Source organism: Phyllobates terribilis, unplaced genomic scaffold (genome assembly GCF_046119375.1).
Source record: "Phyllobates terribilis strain yellow unplaced genomic scaffold, ASM4611937v1 Scaffold_5__5_contigs__length_657084704, whole genome shotgun sequence".
NCBI lineage: Eukaryota > Metazoa > Chordata > Amphibia > Anura > Dendrobatidae > Phyllobates > Phyllobates terribilis.
Genome location: NW_027362765.1, coordinates 73,371,144 through 73,388,587, shown reverse-complemented (window position 1 = coordinate 73,388,587; position 17,444 = coordinate 73,371,144). Strand labels below are relative to the sequence as shown.

The following is a 17,444-nucleotide window of genomic DNA, read 5'->3' as shown; positions in this document are numbered from 1 at the left end:
TATTATAATCAAAAACCTATAAACCTTTTTGTTTATGAAAAGTTATTGACTATTGTTACATTTTAATGCATATATTATTTATTTTTTAGCGATGGAGAATGAAATTGATGAAGAATCGGCCCAGTGCTCTATCAGCCTTGCGAACAATTCGAAGTGCCACCTTAAGACATTCACCCATAGCAAGGATGAGTTGAAATTGTTTACAAGCTTTGGATTGGATGAACAGAAATTGCTGCGTCGACGAGTGGGACTAAATTTTGACGAACATTCAGAAATCTGTTTACACCATGAAGCTTCATTCTTGACCAAATATGAGCATTTGCAAAAATCGTGTTGCAATCCTTTTGGGAAGAAAGGTCATAACACCAAAAAGAATTTGCGAGCTATCAATTTGTTAGCAGCTGACCAGTTGAACGAATTTACAAAGAATGATGTGAAGCCTGGCCAGAAGATGTGTGCATCATGTCGAAAAGAATTTGCTAACAGGAAAAAAACAGCTGATCCAGTTTCCTCTGAATCAGATCCAGATGGAATGGAATGTTCTCCTGAAAGTCTAAATTCAAGCTTAACATCCATTGGCATCTCTCCTCTGAAATATCCACGGGTAAGCCAGCGGGATTCACTTGGATATGCAAGGAGAAAGATAAGCCAGGTACAAAATGCATTTTCTAGCAAGATTGCTTCAATTGGAGGGCTTGCGCCGAAAGACATTGAGCAAACAAAAACAGCACAGTGCAAAATGTGTCTGGATTACAATCACCTTTTGGCAGATTTGAAACAAAAGCTGCAGGTGTCCAGTCAGGCAGAAAAGGTCCAAATCTTGACATTGGCACCTAAAAGTTGGTCCATTAAGGCTATATCAGACGAATTCGGTGTCTCTGAACGAATGGTCAAACAAGCTCGAAAACTTAAATGTGAACATGGGATCTTAGCCTTACCTAGAATCAAGTGTGGCAAGAAAGTTTCTGAGGAAGTGAAGAAAAAGGTGCAGGCATTTTTTGAGGATGATGAATTCAGTCGAATGTGCCCTGGTAAAAAAAGACTATGTATCAGTGTGAATAGCAGGAGAAAAAAAGCAGATGCAAAAGCGACTATTACTGAGCAATATGAGGGAAATGTTTGTTGCCTATCGGGATCGGAATGGCCCTGAAATTGGATTTTCCAAGTTTTGTGAGCTTCGGCCAAAGTGGTGCGTAATTGTTGGATCTGCTGGAACACATTCCGTTTGTGTGTGTACCATTCACCAAAATGTCAAACTAATGCTTGCAGCATGCCCAATCAATGATGACTACAAAGAGCTCATATGCAAAATGGTCTGTGGAATTAAATCCAAGGACTGTATGCTTGGCCGTTGTGATAAATGCCCGGGTCCTGAAGTTTTAAAAGAATTTCTAGTCAATGTGTTTGTCAACAGTGACCCTGAAGATATTATTGAGTTCAAACAATGGATTCACACTGATCGAGACACGCTTGATACCAAACAACTGACTATAGAAGATTTCATTGAAGAATTGGTTTTGAAAATTTCTAAACTTTGTAGCCATCACTACATCGCCAAGCATCAAAGTAGCTATTTGAAATCGTTGAAGGAAAATCTGAGACCTGGAGAGCTTGTGATCCTTATGGACTTTGCTGAAAATTACTCATTTATTGTTCAAGATGCCATTCAAGGTTTCCACTGGGAAAATAGTCAAGCTACAGTACACCCATTTGTAATTTACTTCAAGGAGTTAAATGGTGAAGCTGCGCAGAACATCAGCTTGTGCATAATCAGTGATTGCTCACGACATGACACAGTTGCAGTCCACACTTTCTTAACAGTAATTGTGGAGTATCTCAAGACTCTCATCTATGGGATTCGGCATGGATCTGCAGCCCAGTACAAAAATTTCAAAAATTTTCTCAACTTGTGCCACCACAATGCTGATTTCAATATCAGCGCTGAATGGAATTTTTTTGGTACCAGTCATGGAAAGTCGCCCTGTGATGGGATTGGAGGGACAGCAAAGAGGTTGGCAGCTCGTGCCAGTCTTCAACGTCCAACTGAAAACCAAATACTGACCCCGGTGAATTTATTCAACTTTTGCAACGAGCAACTGCATGGAATCAAATTTTTTTTTGTTCCAAAAGAAAAAATTGACGAAATACGGGTAGTTCAAGAGGAAAGGTTCAAAGATGGACATACAATTGCTGGAACAAGAGAAAATCACCAGTTTGTGCCAATTGATGACAAAAAGATTCGCATTTCAAGGGTGTCAAATGACCCATCATCTTTCATTGCCCATGTAGATAGATCTGTCAGATCAGAAATGCCTTTTGTGCCAATTGCATACCTCCAGCCAGGGCAATACATTGCCTGCATTTACTATAGGAACTGGTGGATTGGAAATATTTCTGAAATTTCAGTCGACGACCATGATGCATTAATAAATTTTATGCATCCTCATGGACCAGCTAGCTTCTTTCACTGGCCTGTGAGAAATGATACATGCTGGATTCCCGAGCAGTCAATCATTGCAATAATTCCAGCACCAGCTGCAACAGCAATGGGCCGACAATACAGCTTCTCTGAACCGATTATGTTGCAAATTCAGCAACAATTCCAGACCACTTAGACTGAACATTATGGCTTGGGAACCAACAAAAGATACCCAATATTAGGCTTGGGATCCTAGGCAAAGACACCCACCCTCAGGCTTCGGAACCGATAAAGAGAATGCCCGCGGCTGGCCTTGCACGGCTATCGACCATGGCTCCTAGGCGATGGGGCTGCCAATTCTCGAAAGACAGCATTATTACAATTCTTAATAGGATTATAATACCAATTATTAGGGAATTGGTTGTGGTATAACCACCATGGACCAACGCAAGGGTTTGAATAGTGCAGTTACCATTCATTGCTTATTAATAAATAACACCATGTTCAGTGGCATTTTTCTTTTCTTAAACTGAGAGACTCCAAAAAAAAACAATGATCCTTGTAGAGAAAAATGTGCTCTTTCTAATGATATCAGAATTAATATATTTTAGGGGTACCCTTTTTGAGAAATTTGACCTAAAAATAGGTAAAATTCGTTTTTTTTTAAGTTTTTCATCATATGTGGGTGTGAATATTTCCACAAATACATATGATTTGACCGTGATATTGCAGCAATGCAAAGTCATGTAGATGTTTGGTGTACAGGGCAAAGCACCAGTTACTATTGGTTTTTGGTCTTGAGTTATATATGGGCAAAGTTTGGCATAAATTTTATGCGACGTGTTTTACAAGCTACTTTGACACAAAATTGCGGCCAAAATATTGTTTTGTCATAGCCGGTAATAATTTTATCGTGTTTAGCAGCAAAAGTTGAGCTAGTATGCCAAATTTCAGCATCATAGCCAGTATAGAACTCTAATGGCTATGTGCCAAAGTTTGCAAAATCCTCTTACCTGAAGCCGCAGGATTGATGGAACCTCCAGTGAAAGGTCAACAGTGCCCAATGTATTTGAGAACTGGCCCTAACTGGAGGTCGAGTGGGGACCACTGGTCCACTTGACATGGAATGACTCAGCTGTCAATCAACATGACAGTGCCCCTTACATAGTAATAATGCCCTCTATATGGTAAAATTGTCCTCTAGGAAATATTAATGCCCTGTGCAAGTGTCCTAGAAAGCTGTGTCCACATTTTGCCCCTAGCATGTAATAATTACGCATGTGCATCTTTGATGGTCATTTGATGGGCCCACAGCTCCCATATACTTAGTTAGTATGATGTCCTCACTGCTCCCCCAAAAGAGTATAATGCCCCCAAAGTAGTCCCCACACTTTATAATGGCCACCAAATTGTACAATGGCCCTCTCTGTAGTCCCCACATTTTATGATGGTCCTCACAGTAGCTCCCATACGGTATGAGGGCCCCCACACTATGTGGCCTCCACTTTAGTCCCCAAACTGTATATTGGCCTCCACATTAGATCCCATACTGTATGAGGGCACCCACATTCGCTCCCATGCTGTATTATGGCCTCCACACTTTGAGGGGCCTCGACAGTAGCCCCTAAAATGTATGAGAGGCCACCTCCCAACTGTATGAGGGTCTGCCACACTATGATGCCCCCGAACTCACACCAAAAGTTTTAAGTAAAATAAAAAACATCATATACTCACCTAAACCACGCGTTGATGTCCCTGCACTACCGCTCAGCCATGGCAGGATTATGCAATGTCCAAGGTGTTCTGACCTTCCTGTGCATGTGCTGGTCCCTTGGCCATTACATCATCCTGCCGTGGCTAAGAGCGGTAGTGCAGGGAGATCATGTCTCCCTGCTCTGCCACAGAGTTTAATTGTATTGGCACGCTATGCACACAGATACAAAAGGGTAGTGTAGCTGTGAGTGGGCCCCTCTGAGCACAGGGCCCAGGGCAATTGCTCCCTCTGTCCCCCGGGTAGCTACACTACTGCTCCCACACACAGTATACACTGATATGGTAGCAGACCACCAGTCTCACATATTATGCATCGCAGCAGACCCCCAGACTCTCATAATGTACATAGCAACAATTCCCCAGCAACCCTCATAATACACATTGCTGCAGACCCCCCCAGCCCATCATGAGATACATTGCTACAGGCCCCCCACAATATACATTGCTGCAGATCTTCCCCCATAAAATACATTTCTGCAGACCCTCATAATATTAGCCCTCCATCCAGCCCACCACAGTGCACCGTACATACCCTGAAAGGCAGCTGTCACCAATTGTCACTACATATCCATCTTACCATTAATTTGCCATCCAGGAGCAGCAGGAGGGAAGGCTTGAAACATAGCACAGGAATAGGGAGGTGGAGCCAGCAGTTCAACTCCGCACAGGACGTGGACTGCAGAGAGACAGCCGGGATTCTCCTTCAATCAGCCACTGATGTGGCCAGGCAGCAACACTAAAAGGTACAATGCCGCCCAGCAGCTGCTGAGCGACCGGTTCGGGGGCATTTGCCCCTCTGCCCAGCCCTCCCCTGGAGAGAGGTGAGTAGTATTAGAAGCCAGGACAAAGCCCTGATGTATCTGGGATGGTTGGGAGCTATGGTGGTTGCTGTGTGACGTAGAGGTCACTTTTAAAAAAATCTTCTTAATGCAAGTCTATGGAAATTCAGAACGAAGCTCTGTATCCCCTGAGTCCTACAGTATTGAGAAAAGTAAGTTCCAGAACACACAGAGATCCAACGGGTTACAAGAGCCGTTACATGTTTCAAGAGCAGGGCAACCAGTGGGTATGTAACTACATGCATATAATTTATATACTTGATCCCTGACCATTACAAACAGCTCTGCACTGTCCCTTCATATGTTTGTACATTGTAGTAAGATCGCATCTAATTCTAACTGAATAACCCCGAGTTTAATAACTTACCTTGGTCGCTCTTTGAACCTGCTCTAGAGTGGTTCTACTGGTGAGGACTTTGCTGTAGATTGTTTCCCCAACAACCTGTGGGGCTCTCAGCAAGATGACATGGTGTTTGGAAAAAATTTGGCCCAGGAGGGTGCCTATTGCTAACTAGTAAGGGTGCAGGAGCTGTTTAACAATGCTGTGTCCCCATTGGCAATAGTGATAAGAAGGAACCTGAATCTTTTGGATGCTTTTCTGAGGAAAAGAAGAGTGCCAGGACAGGAGAAAAGAGGCAGTGAGGATGTCACTTAATATCGATGATGTCAATCAATATCAATCCCTCCCATCAGATCCCCTACATCACCCCCTTCTCCAAACGCAGAATACAGCCCAACTCAAGTGACATCACACACTTCCCTGCGCAGCGCCAGGTAAGTAGCATCAACCCCTTCCCCACGTATGTAACATCCCCCACTTCCCTACTCATCTAACATCAGCCCCCCAGCACACACCCACATGCACGCAACATAACCCTCTTTCCCACTTTGTCCAGTGTGAGTAACATCACCCCCTTTACCACCCAGCTCCTCTCCCCCCAGCACGGAGCGTCTTGCGCATAACATCAACTGCTTCCCCAGGAGTAACATCACCCTCTTCCCATGCAACCTCCAACAGGCAGCCCCACACGAGCAGCATCACCAGCTACCCATGGAGCCCCCAGCACTCAGCTCCATGGGAGTAACATCACCCCTTACTAATGCAGCATCACTCGAGTATCATCCCCTCTCCCATGCACCCCCTAGAATACAGCCTCACGCAAGTAATCATAACCCTTCCTCATGCGGGCCCCCCAGCATGCAGCTCCACGTAACATCACACCTCCTCACCCACACTGCCCCATGCGAGTAACATCAGTCCCCCAACACAGAGCCCCTTGTGCATAACATCAACTGTTTCCCCAGGCATTCCCCTAAGTGTAACATCAGCCCCTAACCACGCAGCCCCGTGCGAGTAACATTATCCCCTTCCCACACAGCCCCACGCAAGTAATATTACCCCCTTCCCAGGCAGCCCCCCAGCAGGCGGATCCACATGCTTAAATCACCCCCTGCCCAATCAGCCCCACGTTAATAACATCACCCCACCCCCATCACCCTCAGCATGCAACCCCATGGGAATAACATCATCCCCTTTCTTTTCTGTGCACCCCCCAGCATAAAATTGCCATGCAAGTAATCCTAACGCTTCCCTAGCCCCAAGAGAGTAACATTACCCTCTACCCCATGCAGCCCCCCCAGCATTCAGCCCCATGCAAGTAACATCAACCCTTCCCAGGCAGACCCATGTGAGTAACATCATCCCCTTTGCCATGCAGCCTCCCAGCATGCGGACTCATATGAGTAACATCACCCCTTTCCGCATGCAGACTGCGAGAATGCAGACCCGTACGTGTAACATCACCCCCTTCCCAATACCGACCCTCAGCATGCAACCCCATGTGAGTAACATCATCCCCTTTTCTGTGCGCCCCCCAGTGCCATGTAAGTAATCCTAACCCTTCCCCATGCAGCTCCACACAAGTATAAATCACCATTTGGTCAATAGAAAAAGTGTATGTAATTAGCACTATATTCACAGATCATACACATCAAATCACTGTTTATTAGTATCCATTAAAAAATAGCAAAAAACACAAAAAAACACAATTACCTCAAAAAATATGACCATGTCTAATATAAAAGATGAAAAAAATCTGGTAGTGCGAGAGTAGGGGCAGTCACCCTAAAATGACCACTGACCTTGTCCCTACCTGACAGTGGAGGTTGGCACCCACTTGGATGCAAATGGCGCCCCCGCTCCATGGCGGCTCTCCTTAATAGTCCCTATAAGACCCTAGTCTAATGAGAAATCATGGAAAATCAGAAATCTCACTTAGGCTATGTGCCCACGTTGCGGACCTGAAGCATATTTTTTACGCTTCTCCCTGGCGGGAAAATCGCATGCGGATATTACATGTGGTTTTCCCGCCAGGTAGAAGCGTTTGTGAGGCGTCTTTGCATGCATTTCCGCATGCGGGTTATCAAGCACTTCTCCAAGCATCACTTGGAAAAGTGCTTGACAACTTGTTCAGAATGGTAAAAAATAAAAAAATAAACTTTATACTCACCTTCTGATGCATTCTCTGCCCCGTCCGGAGGCTTTAGCGGCTCACGCTGTTGTGTGCAGGACCTGCGGTGACGTCATTGTGTCATGTGGTGGGTCACATGACTCAATGACGTGGCAGGTCCTTCAGACAACAGCGCGACGGAGGGAAAACATCAGAAGATAAGTATAAACTTTATTTTATTCTTTTTTTTACAGGTTCTTTGGTACCCAGGTCTGGATGAGAGTCTCCTTTCATCCAGACTTGGGTACCATCCGCACATTGATTCCGCTGCGCCTCCGCAAAATTAATGAACATGCTGCGGATTTTTGACCGCAGCATATACGCTGCGGAAAAATCCGCAGCATGGGCATTGACATTGCGGAATGCCATTGGGGACCATGGGGTGCGGATATACATGCGTTTTTCAAGCGTTTACGCTGCGGAAATTCCGCAGCATATACGCTTGAAAAACGCTACGTGGGCACACAGCCTAAGGCTATGTGCCCACGATGCAGAAATGAAGCAGAAAATTTCTGCAACATTTCTGCATGTCCCTTGCCAGAAAATCGCGTGCGTTTTTTGGTCGCGTTTTTGATGCGTTTTTGACACGTTTTTGTATGCGGATTTTACATGCGTTTTTGTAAGCTTATTTCATGCGTTTTTGAGCACAAATAAAGTTATTGAAAAAAAAAAAAAAAAAAGAGGGAAATCCTGATGTCATTTCCTAGTTCAACCCCTCTTCACCATTTTGTTTTTTGCAAAAGACAGGATGCCACACGAATTGCAGCCCCTGCGGGTCAGCAGACCATGCCTAAACCTTCTGCTAATGACTTGCTTAAATCTCCTGCACTACAACGTTGAGCAGGTAATATAAACTAAGTTTTTTTGGGGTACATTATTTTTATGTAGTGTGTGTACTAACCTATTATTGTTCTATAGGAGCGTTTAAGGAGGAGAAGACAACCAAAAAAAATTTGGGTGCACCCTATCTTGCAGGAGCGGACGGACAAGGGCCACTTTAATGTTCTCTACCAGGATTTAAGGAGGTAAGATATATGTGAAGAAAGTATAATGTCACCCGTCTATGCTGTTTTTTTAAGGTTTTGTTTGTATACTATGTTACAAAATTATCTTTTAATAATTTTTTTTTCTCTGTTTAAATTTTTCAGGAAAACTATAGTAAACAGTTCTGCCGTCTGAACATTATTGCATTTGATCGGCTGCTGAGCCTTATGTCTCCTGACCTGGACTTCCAAGACACTGTAATGCGAAGGGCCATCTCTGCTGAGGAAAGGCTGCTCATCACCTTGCGGTAAGTTGAATGTTGATTTATATGTTCCTGGTTTTGTTCGCCACCCTGCGGTGATGGCTGGTGTACCTGGTTTTGTTACCCTGTGGTGATGGCTCCACTGTGTCTGTCGTTGTGTACATATTTTTGGCTTGACCATGAGATCACCATGCACAGAGATCAGATTGAAAAGGTCACTCATGTGTAAACTCTAGAGCAAATATCGTAGGCAAACACAGACACAAAGTCAAAACACATTATAAATTGATATGTGTGAACTCAAGAGAAAACAAAAGATGACCAAAAAAGATTGAAAATGTGGAGCCCCCCCCCCAAAAAAAAAACACGCCCATTGTTGGAATAGTTTTTTGGTAATAAAGACCTTTAATTTTTTAAAAGATGAATCAATAATGGATAATTACTGTTGGCTTGTATTTCTTTTTATGGCTTTTCTAATTATCTATTTTTCCTTTTCAGGTTTTTGGCCACAGGAGAGAGCTATACATCACTGCACCTCCAATTTAGGGTTGGTAAATCCACCATTTCCAGAATTGTGAGGTGCACATGTACCGTCATCTGGCAGAAGTTGCAGCCCATCGTGATGCCTTCTCCAACCGAGGAGACTTGGCTGCAGGTCGCAGCAGGCTTTCAAACTGTGGCCAATTTCCCAAACTGCATTGGTGCTGTCGATGGCAAACATGTGAGAGTTCAGCAGCCACCACGATCAGGATCACGCTTCTTTAATTATAAGAAATATTTTTCTGTGGTCCTGATGGCGGTGGCTGATGCACATTTCAAATTTGTTGCCATTGACGTTGGTGCTTATGGCAGTACTGGGGACTCTCGGGTGTTTAGATCATCACAGATTGGGCTGCAAATTCTTCAAGATGGCGTAACGCTCCCAGCCCCAAGACCTTTGCCGGGTTCCACACATCCAGTTCCTTTTGTGATGGTATCGGATGAGGCATTTCCCTTACAGACCAACCTGCTGCGCCCATACCCACGAAGGGCACTGAATGCCCGGCGGAGGATTTTCAATTATCGGCTGAGTAGTGCACGCAGATATGTGGAATGCACCTTCGGAATCATGTGTAGTCAGTGGAGGATCTTTCACACTGCCATCCAGTTGGATACGGAGACCGTTGACACTGTAATTAAGGCATGCTGTGTACTCCACAACTATGCTCGTGAGTACAGCACCGAGCAAGATGAGGAGTCACAGCTATCTGAATTAATTCCAGTTGTCAACTCCGGTCAGGGAAGGCCATCCAACTCTGGTGCCAGGGTGCGAGAAACCTTCGCTGACTACTTCATGAGTCCTGAAGGTGCCGTGCACTGGCAATACTCCTGTGCTGGTGTTGAGCAGCCTGACCAGCAGAGAAGATCTGATGAACAATAAAAGAAGAACTTCCTCCTTTTTTTTTAAATAAAAATGTAAAAAAAAATGTTTCTAAAAAAAATAAATTTTGGTTAAACTTAAATTTGTCTAAAATATTTCTTGAATTGCAACCTTCTACGTTTTGTTTTCCGACAATATGTCAACGCAAAAGTGAACAACCCCCAAGACCAGAGCCTGTAAATTGGCATTACTACCTAGAGCGCTCTTCACAAGTACTGTCTGCTAAAGTCAACCCTCACCATTGTTATTTGCTTGCGCTAAGAACAGAACTAGCAAATAACAGTGTTGAGAGTAGTATTCATCCACAAAATAGTTGTGGTCCAAAATATCAAAGTATATTTCTAATTTAAAAACGACTGTATACAGCCGACCACATACGTAGATTAGTTTGAACAAATTTCAAAAATGTAGAGTTCCTCTGACCTGCGCTATGGTGAGCGCAGATCAGGGGAACACTTTTTCATTACAACCCAATCCAACCACATATACACTTGAAAAGAAAAATTAACAGATAGTTTAAATAATTTTTTTAATACGTAATATAGAATAACTGTAAAAAACTTTGTAAAAACAAAAAACAACAAACTTCTAGAAAATTTAATCGGACAAACATTGCCCATAACTTGGGAAGAAATTACACACTGTGTACAGCACACCTGTCCTGTAATCAGTTTTGGGCCCTAAAATACGGGCAGCACCTGTAGGTTGTTTAATTATATAAAAAGAAACACCTTTTCTTACAGTCCCCTACGCCTGAAGCCTGGTATAGGTGACCATAAGAAAAGGTCTTTGTTAATTGTCTGATTCTCTAAAACATTGTGTATCTATCGACCTACAGGTGCTGTCTGTATTTGCTAGGGTCCAAAAATGCTGACAGGGAGGGGTAAAATTATTTAACTACATGTTTTGAAGGTCTTCTTCAAAGCTGTACCCAGGAAACATTTCTTGAGAAAAAGTAGAGTTGGGGGATGGTCCTCTGACAAATGATGATGCACCATGAGCCATTTGGCGACCATAACTTGGTTGCATATCTTCTGGACGGTATGCTGCAGCAACCTGCCCAAAACGCTGGGTTGCAGCTGCTGGTCGTGGTGGAGGCACACTGGGTTTGAAACAATTAAATATTCCGCATACTACGGCTGGGGGCGAGGGCATAACTGCTGCCTCTTCAATTGCCATGACCATAGCGCCTGCTGCAGTCATGTACATGTTCTGCCTATCTCGTGGCAGAGATCTGATGCGGGCAGCTTGGGCTGAGCAAAATTTATCGATGGCATCTTCCTGGGATGCCCTTTCCACAAGGCTGAGGGTTCGATTTGTGAGTGCTTCAAGCACAATAGTCCCACCCCCGTGGCTTTTGACTTTTTTTTTGCCCGCCCTTCTCGATGCCACGAGATGAGCAGAACCAGACCCCCTCCCAGTGGGCCTCAACACATCACCAGCAGAGCTTCCAGCGTCACTTGGAGCAGGAGCAGGAGAATCAGTCACCAAACCCGTCCCGATGTCCGCTGGATTGGACAAAGAATGTGAGGGACAACCAGATGCTGAAGATGCCAAAGCAGATGGATCCGGTGAGGAAAGCTGGAAAAAGTCCTCGGATTCCTCCTCTGCTTGCTCTGTGTTTGTGTCCTCTTCTGCTGTTGGGGCCCTGATGTTTCCTTCAGTTCTGTATATAATAAAAGGTAAATCCCAATGTAAATACAACATTTTTGGAAACATTTCAATTAATATGTTTTGGGAATTTACCTCCGCAAACTCCTACTGGTTAGTATGAAGGCCAGCTCGTCCGCAAAAGGAAATTTTCTTTTTTTTGGTGATGAGCCACTTTGCACCGACTGGTGATACTTCACCAGCCGGTCGGTGACCGATCTCCACCGATTTTTAATATCATACACTGCAATGACAAAACCAAAACAATTTATGAACTGCTTTAACACCAAAAAGTGCAATTATAAATAGATATAAAAATAAATGTAAAAATCAAAACTTACTAATTTCCTCTTGGGCATCACGTTCCACATTCACCCACTGGGGATACATTTGGCTCAACACAGAGGCCCAGGCGTCTTTTTTCTTCTGCTTGTCTTTGTAGTCAGGACTAGCTCGGTCCCATATTTCGGGATATTTTTCAATCTACAGTGAATAATAACGTGTGTGAATATTATTTTAAAAACAAAATGGAGGAATAAAAGATTAACCCCAAAAAAATAATTATATAAACATATGGAGATATGTACGCACACACACCAACACTAACCCCTCACCTATATTGTACGGTTCTTTCACACGTCAATCTCCGGGACGAGTGTTGATGCCATTTTCCACACACAGCAGAGACCCACACACAGACCCATTGCAAAGCATGCTCGGTCACACTTATCTGTACTAACGTGGATATGTGGACGTGAGAAATCAACCTTACAGCGTATGCAGGAGCTTTCAGTGAATGAACCTACATACACTGTACAATAATCTTTCACTTTAATAAAATCTTTTAACCAAAAAAAATAAGTGGGCTCACGCATAGTTTTAATAACTAGCAAAGGGAAAGCAGACGGTTGTTGGCTGATGTTATAGTCTGTGAAGTAGCCAATAACCATGGACCCTTCCTTTGCTATTAATACCAGGCCGCAGCAGTTAGCTTAGCCTTTACTGGCTACTATATAGGAAGCCCCCCCCCCCCAAAAAGTGACATGGGGTCCCTCTATAAATTGTAGCCAGCAAAGGCTAGCCACTTTGCCTTTTCTGGCTACTATATAGGAAGACCCCCCCCAAAAAAGTGACATGGGGTCCCCCTATAAATTGTAGCCAGCAAAGGCTAGCCACTTTGCCTTTACTGGCTACTATATAGGAAGCACCCCCCCCAAAAAAAAGTGACATGGGGTCCCTCTATAAATTGTAGCCAGCAAAGGCTAGCCGCTTTGCCTTTTCTGGCTACTATATAGGAAGACCCCCCCCAAAAAAAGTGACATGGGGTCCCCCTATAAATTGTAGGCAGCAAAGGCTAGCCACTTTGCCTTTTCTGGCTACTATATAGGAAGACCCCCCCCAAAAAAAGTGACATGGGGTCCCCCTATAAATTGTAGCCAGCAAAGGCTAGCCGCTTTGCCTTTTCTGGCTACTATATAGGAAGACCCCCCCCAAAAAAAGTGACATGGGGTCCCCCTATAAATTGTAGGCAGCAAAGGCTAGCCGCTTTGCCTTTTCTGGCTACTATATAGGAAGACCCCCCCAAAAAAATGACATGGGGTCCCCCTATAAATTGTAGCCAGCAAAGGCTAGCCGCTTTGCCTTTTCTGGCTACTATATAAGAAGACCCCCCCCCAAAAAAATGACATGGGGTCCCCCTATAAATTGTAGCCAGCAAAGGCTAGGCGGACAGCTGCGACCTGATATTAATAGCCTAGAAAGGGGCCATGGTTATAGGCCCCCTCCCAGGCTATAATATCAGCCCTCAGCTGCCCCAGATTTGGCGCATCATATTTGTGCGCCAAATCTGGCACTTAGCCTCGCTCTTCCACGCTGCCCTGGTGCGGTGGCAGGGGGTAATAGTGGTGGGGTTCATGTCAGCGCCAGCTGACATGAAGCCCAGGTTAGTAATGATGGGCGTCTATAAGACACCCCCATTACTAACCGACAAAGTGTTAAAAATAAAAAAGACAAACACCCAGAAAAAAATAATTTATTTGAAATAAAGCACAATTTTATTTAATTCTAATTTTACTAAAAAAAAAAAATAGTTACCTGTCCACGTTCCTGCGCTGATCTGCCATGCACAGCTGTCACATCTGGAGATGTGACAGCTGTCATGGCTGCTGTAAGCTCACACTGCCGGGAACACGTCCGCTCCCAGCAGCATGAGCCCCTGACTGAGGTCACCGGAGTGCATTCAGTCAGCGCTGCTCCGGTGACCTCCTTTACAGCCCTGTTGTACTGTGGGAATTTCTCACGATACAGCGGGGCCGTAAAGCAGATCACCGGAGCAGCGCTGCCTGAACTCCGGCAAACCCGTTCATTCTAGCGGCGGCAGCGGTTCAGAGCGGTCGCATTCTATGTGGCTGCTCTGAACTGGAGATCTTCGTGGGACACTCGTGGACTACTATGGAGGGGTAAGGATAAGGTTGTGGTTTATTATTTTATATTTTATTACCGGAGATCGATGGCTTCGGGGAATTAGGTGTCTAGGTGAGTATAGGTGTAGTTTTTTATTTTTTACTTTATTTTAGGTGGCGATCGGCGGGGACAGGTAATGTATAAACTTTTTTTTAGGTAACCACTGGCCACCAATGAAAAAAAAGGGGGCAGTAGATTACATATTATTGGGGCCAATAAACAAAAAACTTTAATAATGATAGCACCCCCCCCAAAAAAAAAAAAAATAGGGGGGGGGGGGATAGGGTCAATAATATATGGAGGCACATATGGGGGCTATTAAATTTAATTTTGGGGCACATTTTACAGCAGGATCAGTCTGATGGGAACTACTGCTCCCATCGAGCTGATCCTGCTGGCATGAGTGGACGGGGGACAGACATAGGCCGATGGGAGTAGTAGTGTCACATCGGCCTATGTCTGCCTGCTGACACCCGCGCACACATACCCCACACAGACCCCACATACACACCACACAGACACATACAGACCACATACACACCACACAGACACATACAGACACTTACCACACTAATCATGAATCCCACGTTGACATTCATCCGCTTGTACCATCCCACGTTAGCAGTCATGATCCTGAGAGACGGGAATATTATGGGATTCTCGTCTTCCTGGATTATGGGATGCTCATGGGATGGATGGATGGAACGCCCAATTGTAACGTCACTTCCTATTTGCTGCGGTTTTGAGGTACAAGACCGCAGCAAATGCGCTTCACTTCCGCAATTATTTTTACATATTTGCGGATTTGAAGCGGCCCAATGCAAGTCAATGGCGGTGATTACGCCGCACTTCCGCAAAATTAAATGACATGCTGCGGATTTTTCCGCGGAGCATAAACGCAGCGGAAAAAACCGCAGCGTGGGCATTGACAGTGCGGCTTCTCATTGAGGACCATGGGGGGCGGATTACCAAGCGTTTTTGGAGCGTTTATGCTGCGGAAATTCCGCAGCATAAACGCTTGTAAAACGCTACGTGGGCACACAGCCTTAGATAAGTAGTAGCAAACCCAAGCGAGTAACAACACTCCCCTTCCCACATAGCTGTGAACAAGTAATATCATTCCCTACCCCACGCAGACCCCCAGCACACAGACCCACGCAACTAACATCACTGCTTTCCCACGTAACTCCCCAGCATGCAGCCCTACGCGGGTAACATCACACACTGCCCACGAAGACCCCCAGCTCGCAACCCCCCACAGTAACATCACCTCCCCTTTCTCCATGCGAATATTACCCCATCTTTCCCCACACAAGTAACATGACCCCCTCCTTCCCCACACAGTCGCCCAACACGCAGCCCCGTGAGAGTAATATCACCCCTGCTTCCCCACACAAGTAACATCACCACCTCCTTCTCCACGCAGCCCCCAGCCCATGAGTAACATCACCCCATACCTATGCAGCTCTACAACAAGCAAACCAACACGAGTAACATCACACCCTTACCCTCACAGCCCCACGCGAGTGACATCACCTCCTTTCCCATGCAGCCACCCCCTCTCTGGGCACGCAGCCTAATGCAAATCACATCTCTCCTTTTTCCACATAGCCCCATGTGCATAACATCACCCTTCCCCACACATTTAACATCAGCCCCCTACCTGCAGCCCCACACACGTAACATCATACCCTCCCTCCCCAACGCAAGCAACACCACCTACTTCCCAACGCAGTCCCTCAACACGCAGCCCCACACGGGTAACATCACACTCTTCCCCCCGCAGCCCCACACGGGTAACATCACACTCTTCCCCCCGCAGCCCCACACGGGTAACATCACACTCTTCCCCCCGCAGCCCCACACGGGTAACATCACACTCTTCCCCCCGCAGCCCCACACTGGTAACATCACTCTCTTCCCCCCGCGTAACATCACACTCTTCCCCCCGCAGCCCTACACGGGTAACATCACACTCTTCCCCCCGCAGCCCCACACGGGTAACATCACACTCTTCCCACCGCAGCCCCACACGGGTAACATCACACTCTTCCCACCGCAGCCCCACACGGGTAACATCACACTCTTCCCCCCGCAGCCCCACACGGGTAACATCACACTCTTCCCCCCGCAGCCCCACACGGGTAACATCACACTCTTCCCCCCGCAGCCCCACACGGGTAACATCACACTCTTCCCCCCGCGTAACATCACACTCTTCCCCCCGCAGCCCTACACGGGTAACATCACACTCTTCCCCCCGCAGACCCACACGGGTAACATCACACTCTTCCCCCCGCAGCCCCACATGGGTAACATCACACTCTTCCCCCCGCAGCCCTACACGGGTAACATCACACTCTTCCCCCCGCAGCCCCACACGGGTAACATCACACTCTTCCCCCCACAGCCCCACACGGGTAACATCACACTCTTCCCCCCGCAGCCCCACACGGGTAACATCACACTCTTCCCCCCGCAGCCCTACACGGGTAACATCACACTCTTCCCCCCGCAGCCCTACACGGGTAACATCACACTCTTCCCCCCGCAGCCCCACACGGGTAACATCACACTCTTCCCCCCGCAGCCCCACAAGGGTAACATCACAGTCTTCCCCCCGCAGCCCCACACGGGTAACATCACACTCTTCCCCCCGAAACCCCACACAGGTAACATCATATTTCCCTATACACGTAACATCAACCCCTTTGCTGGAAAGCCCCCCAGCAAGCAGACTCACACATGCAAAATCACCCCTTTCCAAGTTCAGCAGCCCCATACAAGTAGCAGCAGCTCCTTCCCTGTGCAGCCCTTCAACATTCAGCCCACATGTAGAAACATCCACTTATCTGTGCCCCCAAAACACTCAGATCACTCACATATGTATAAAAATAATGCCGCTCCATTGTGCAGCACCTCAGTCTTGTCATAATTTCATCTCACCTGCAGCAGCCACACAACACATTGCTGTTTCTTGGTATGAGGTCTGCACTGGAGGAGGAGAAGGAGGAGAAGGAGGAGGAGGAGGAAGGCCCAGCCCCATCCCCTCACATGGTCACATGGGCATGATGTCAGCAGAGGTCCTTTAGCCCATTTGGCTTTAGTCTCTACCGGAGGTATG

At 46.0% G+C, this 17,444-nt stretch overlaps 1 protein-coding gene across 1 annotated transcript; it reads right to left on the bottom strand.

Annotated features, from left to right (window-relative positions):
• Window positions 1-10,719: 10,719 nt before the first annotated feature.
• Window positions 10,720-17,353, bottom strand: LOC141270880 (uncharacterized). Its single transcript, XM_073680976.1, has 4 exons — window positions 17,267-17,353; window positions 12,199-12,340; window positions 11,954-12,101; window positions 10,720-11,873 (listed from the first exon to the last, which is right to left on the bottom strand). Exons 2-4 carry the CDS (start codon window positions 12,245-12,247, stop codon window positions 11,105-11,107), a joined length of 966 nt encoding a protein of 321 aa, XP_073537077.1. The 5' UTR covers window positions 12,248-12,340; window positions 17,267-17,353; the 3' UTR covers window positions 10,720-11,104.
• Between the last annotated feature and the right edge of the window lie 91 nt (window positions 17,354-17,444).

Excerpts from the sequence above, each read along its gene's own strand:
- LOC141270880 (XM_073680976.1), bottom strand. The coding sequence starts at position 12,247 with ATGTATCCCCAGTGGGTGAATGTGGAACGTGATGCCCAAGAGGAAATT. Across the intron at positions 12,102-12,198 it reads TGATGCCCAAGAGGAAATTA|TGTATGATATTAAAAATCGG; the intron begins GTAAGTTTTGAT and ends TTGTCATTGCAG. Across the intron at positions 11,874-11,953 it reads ACCAGTAGGAGTTTGCGGAG|AACTGAAGGAAACATCAGGG; the intron begins GTAAATTCCCAA and ends TATTATATACAG.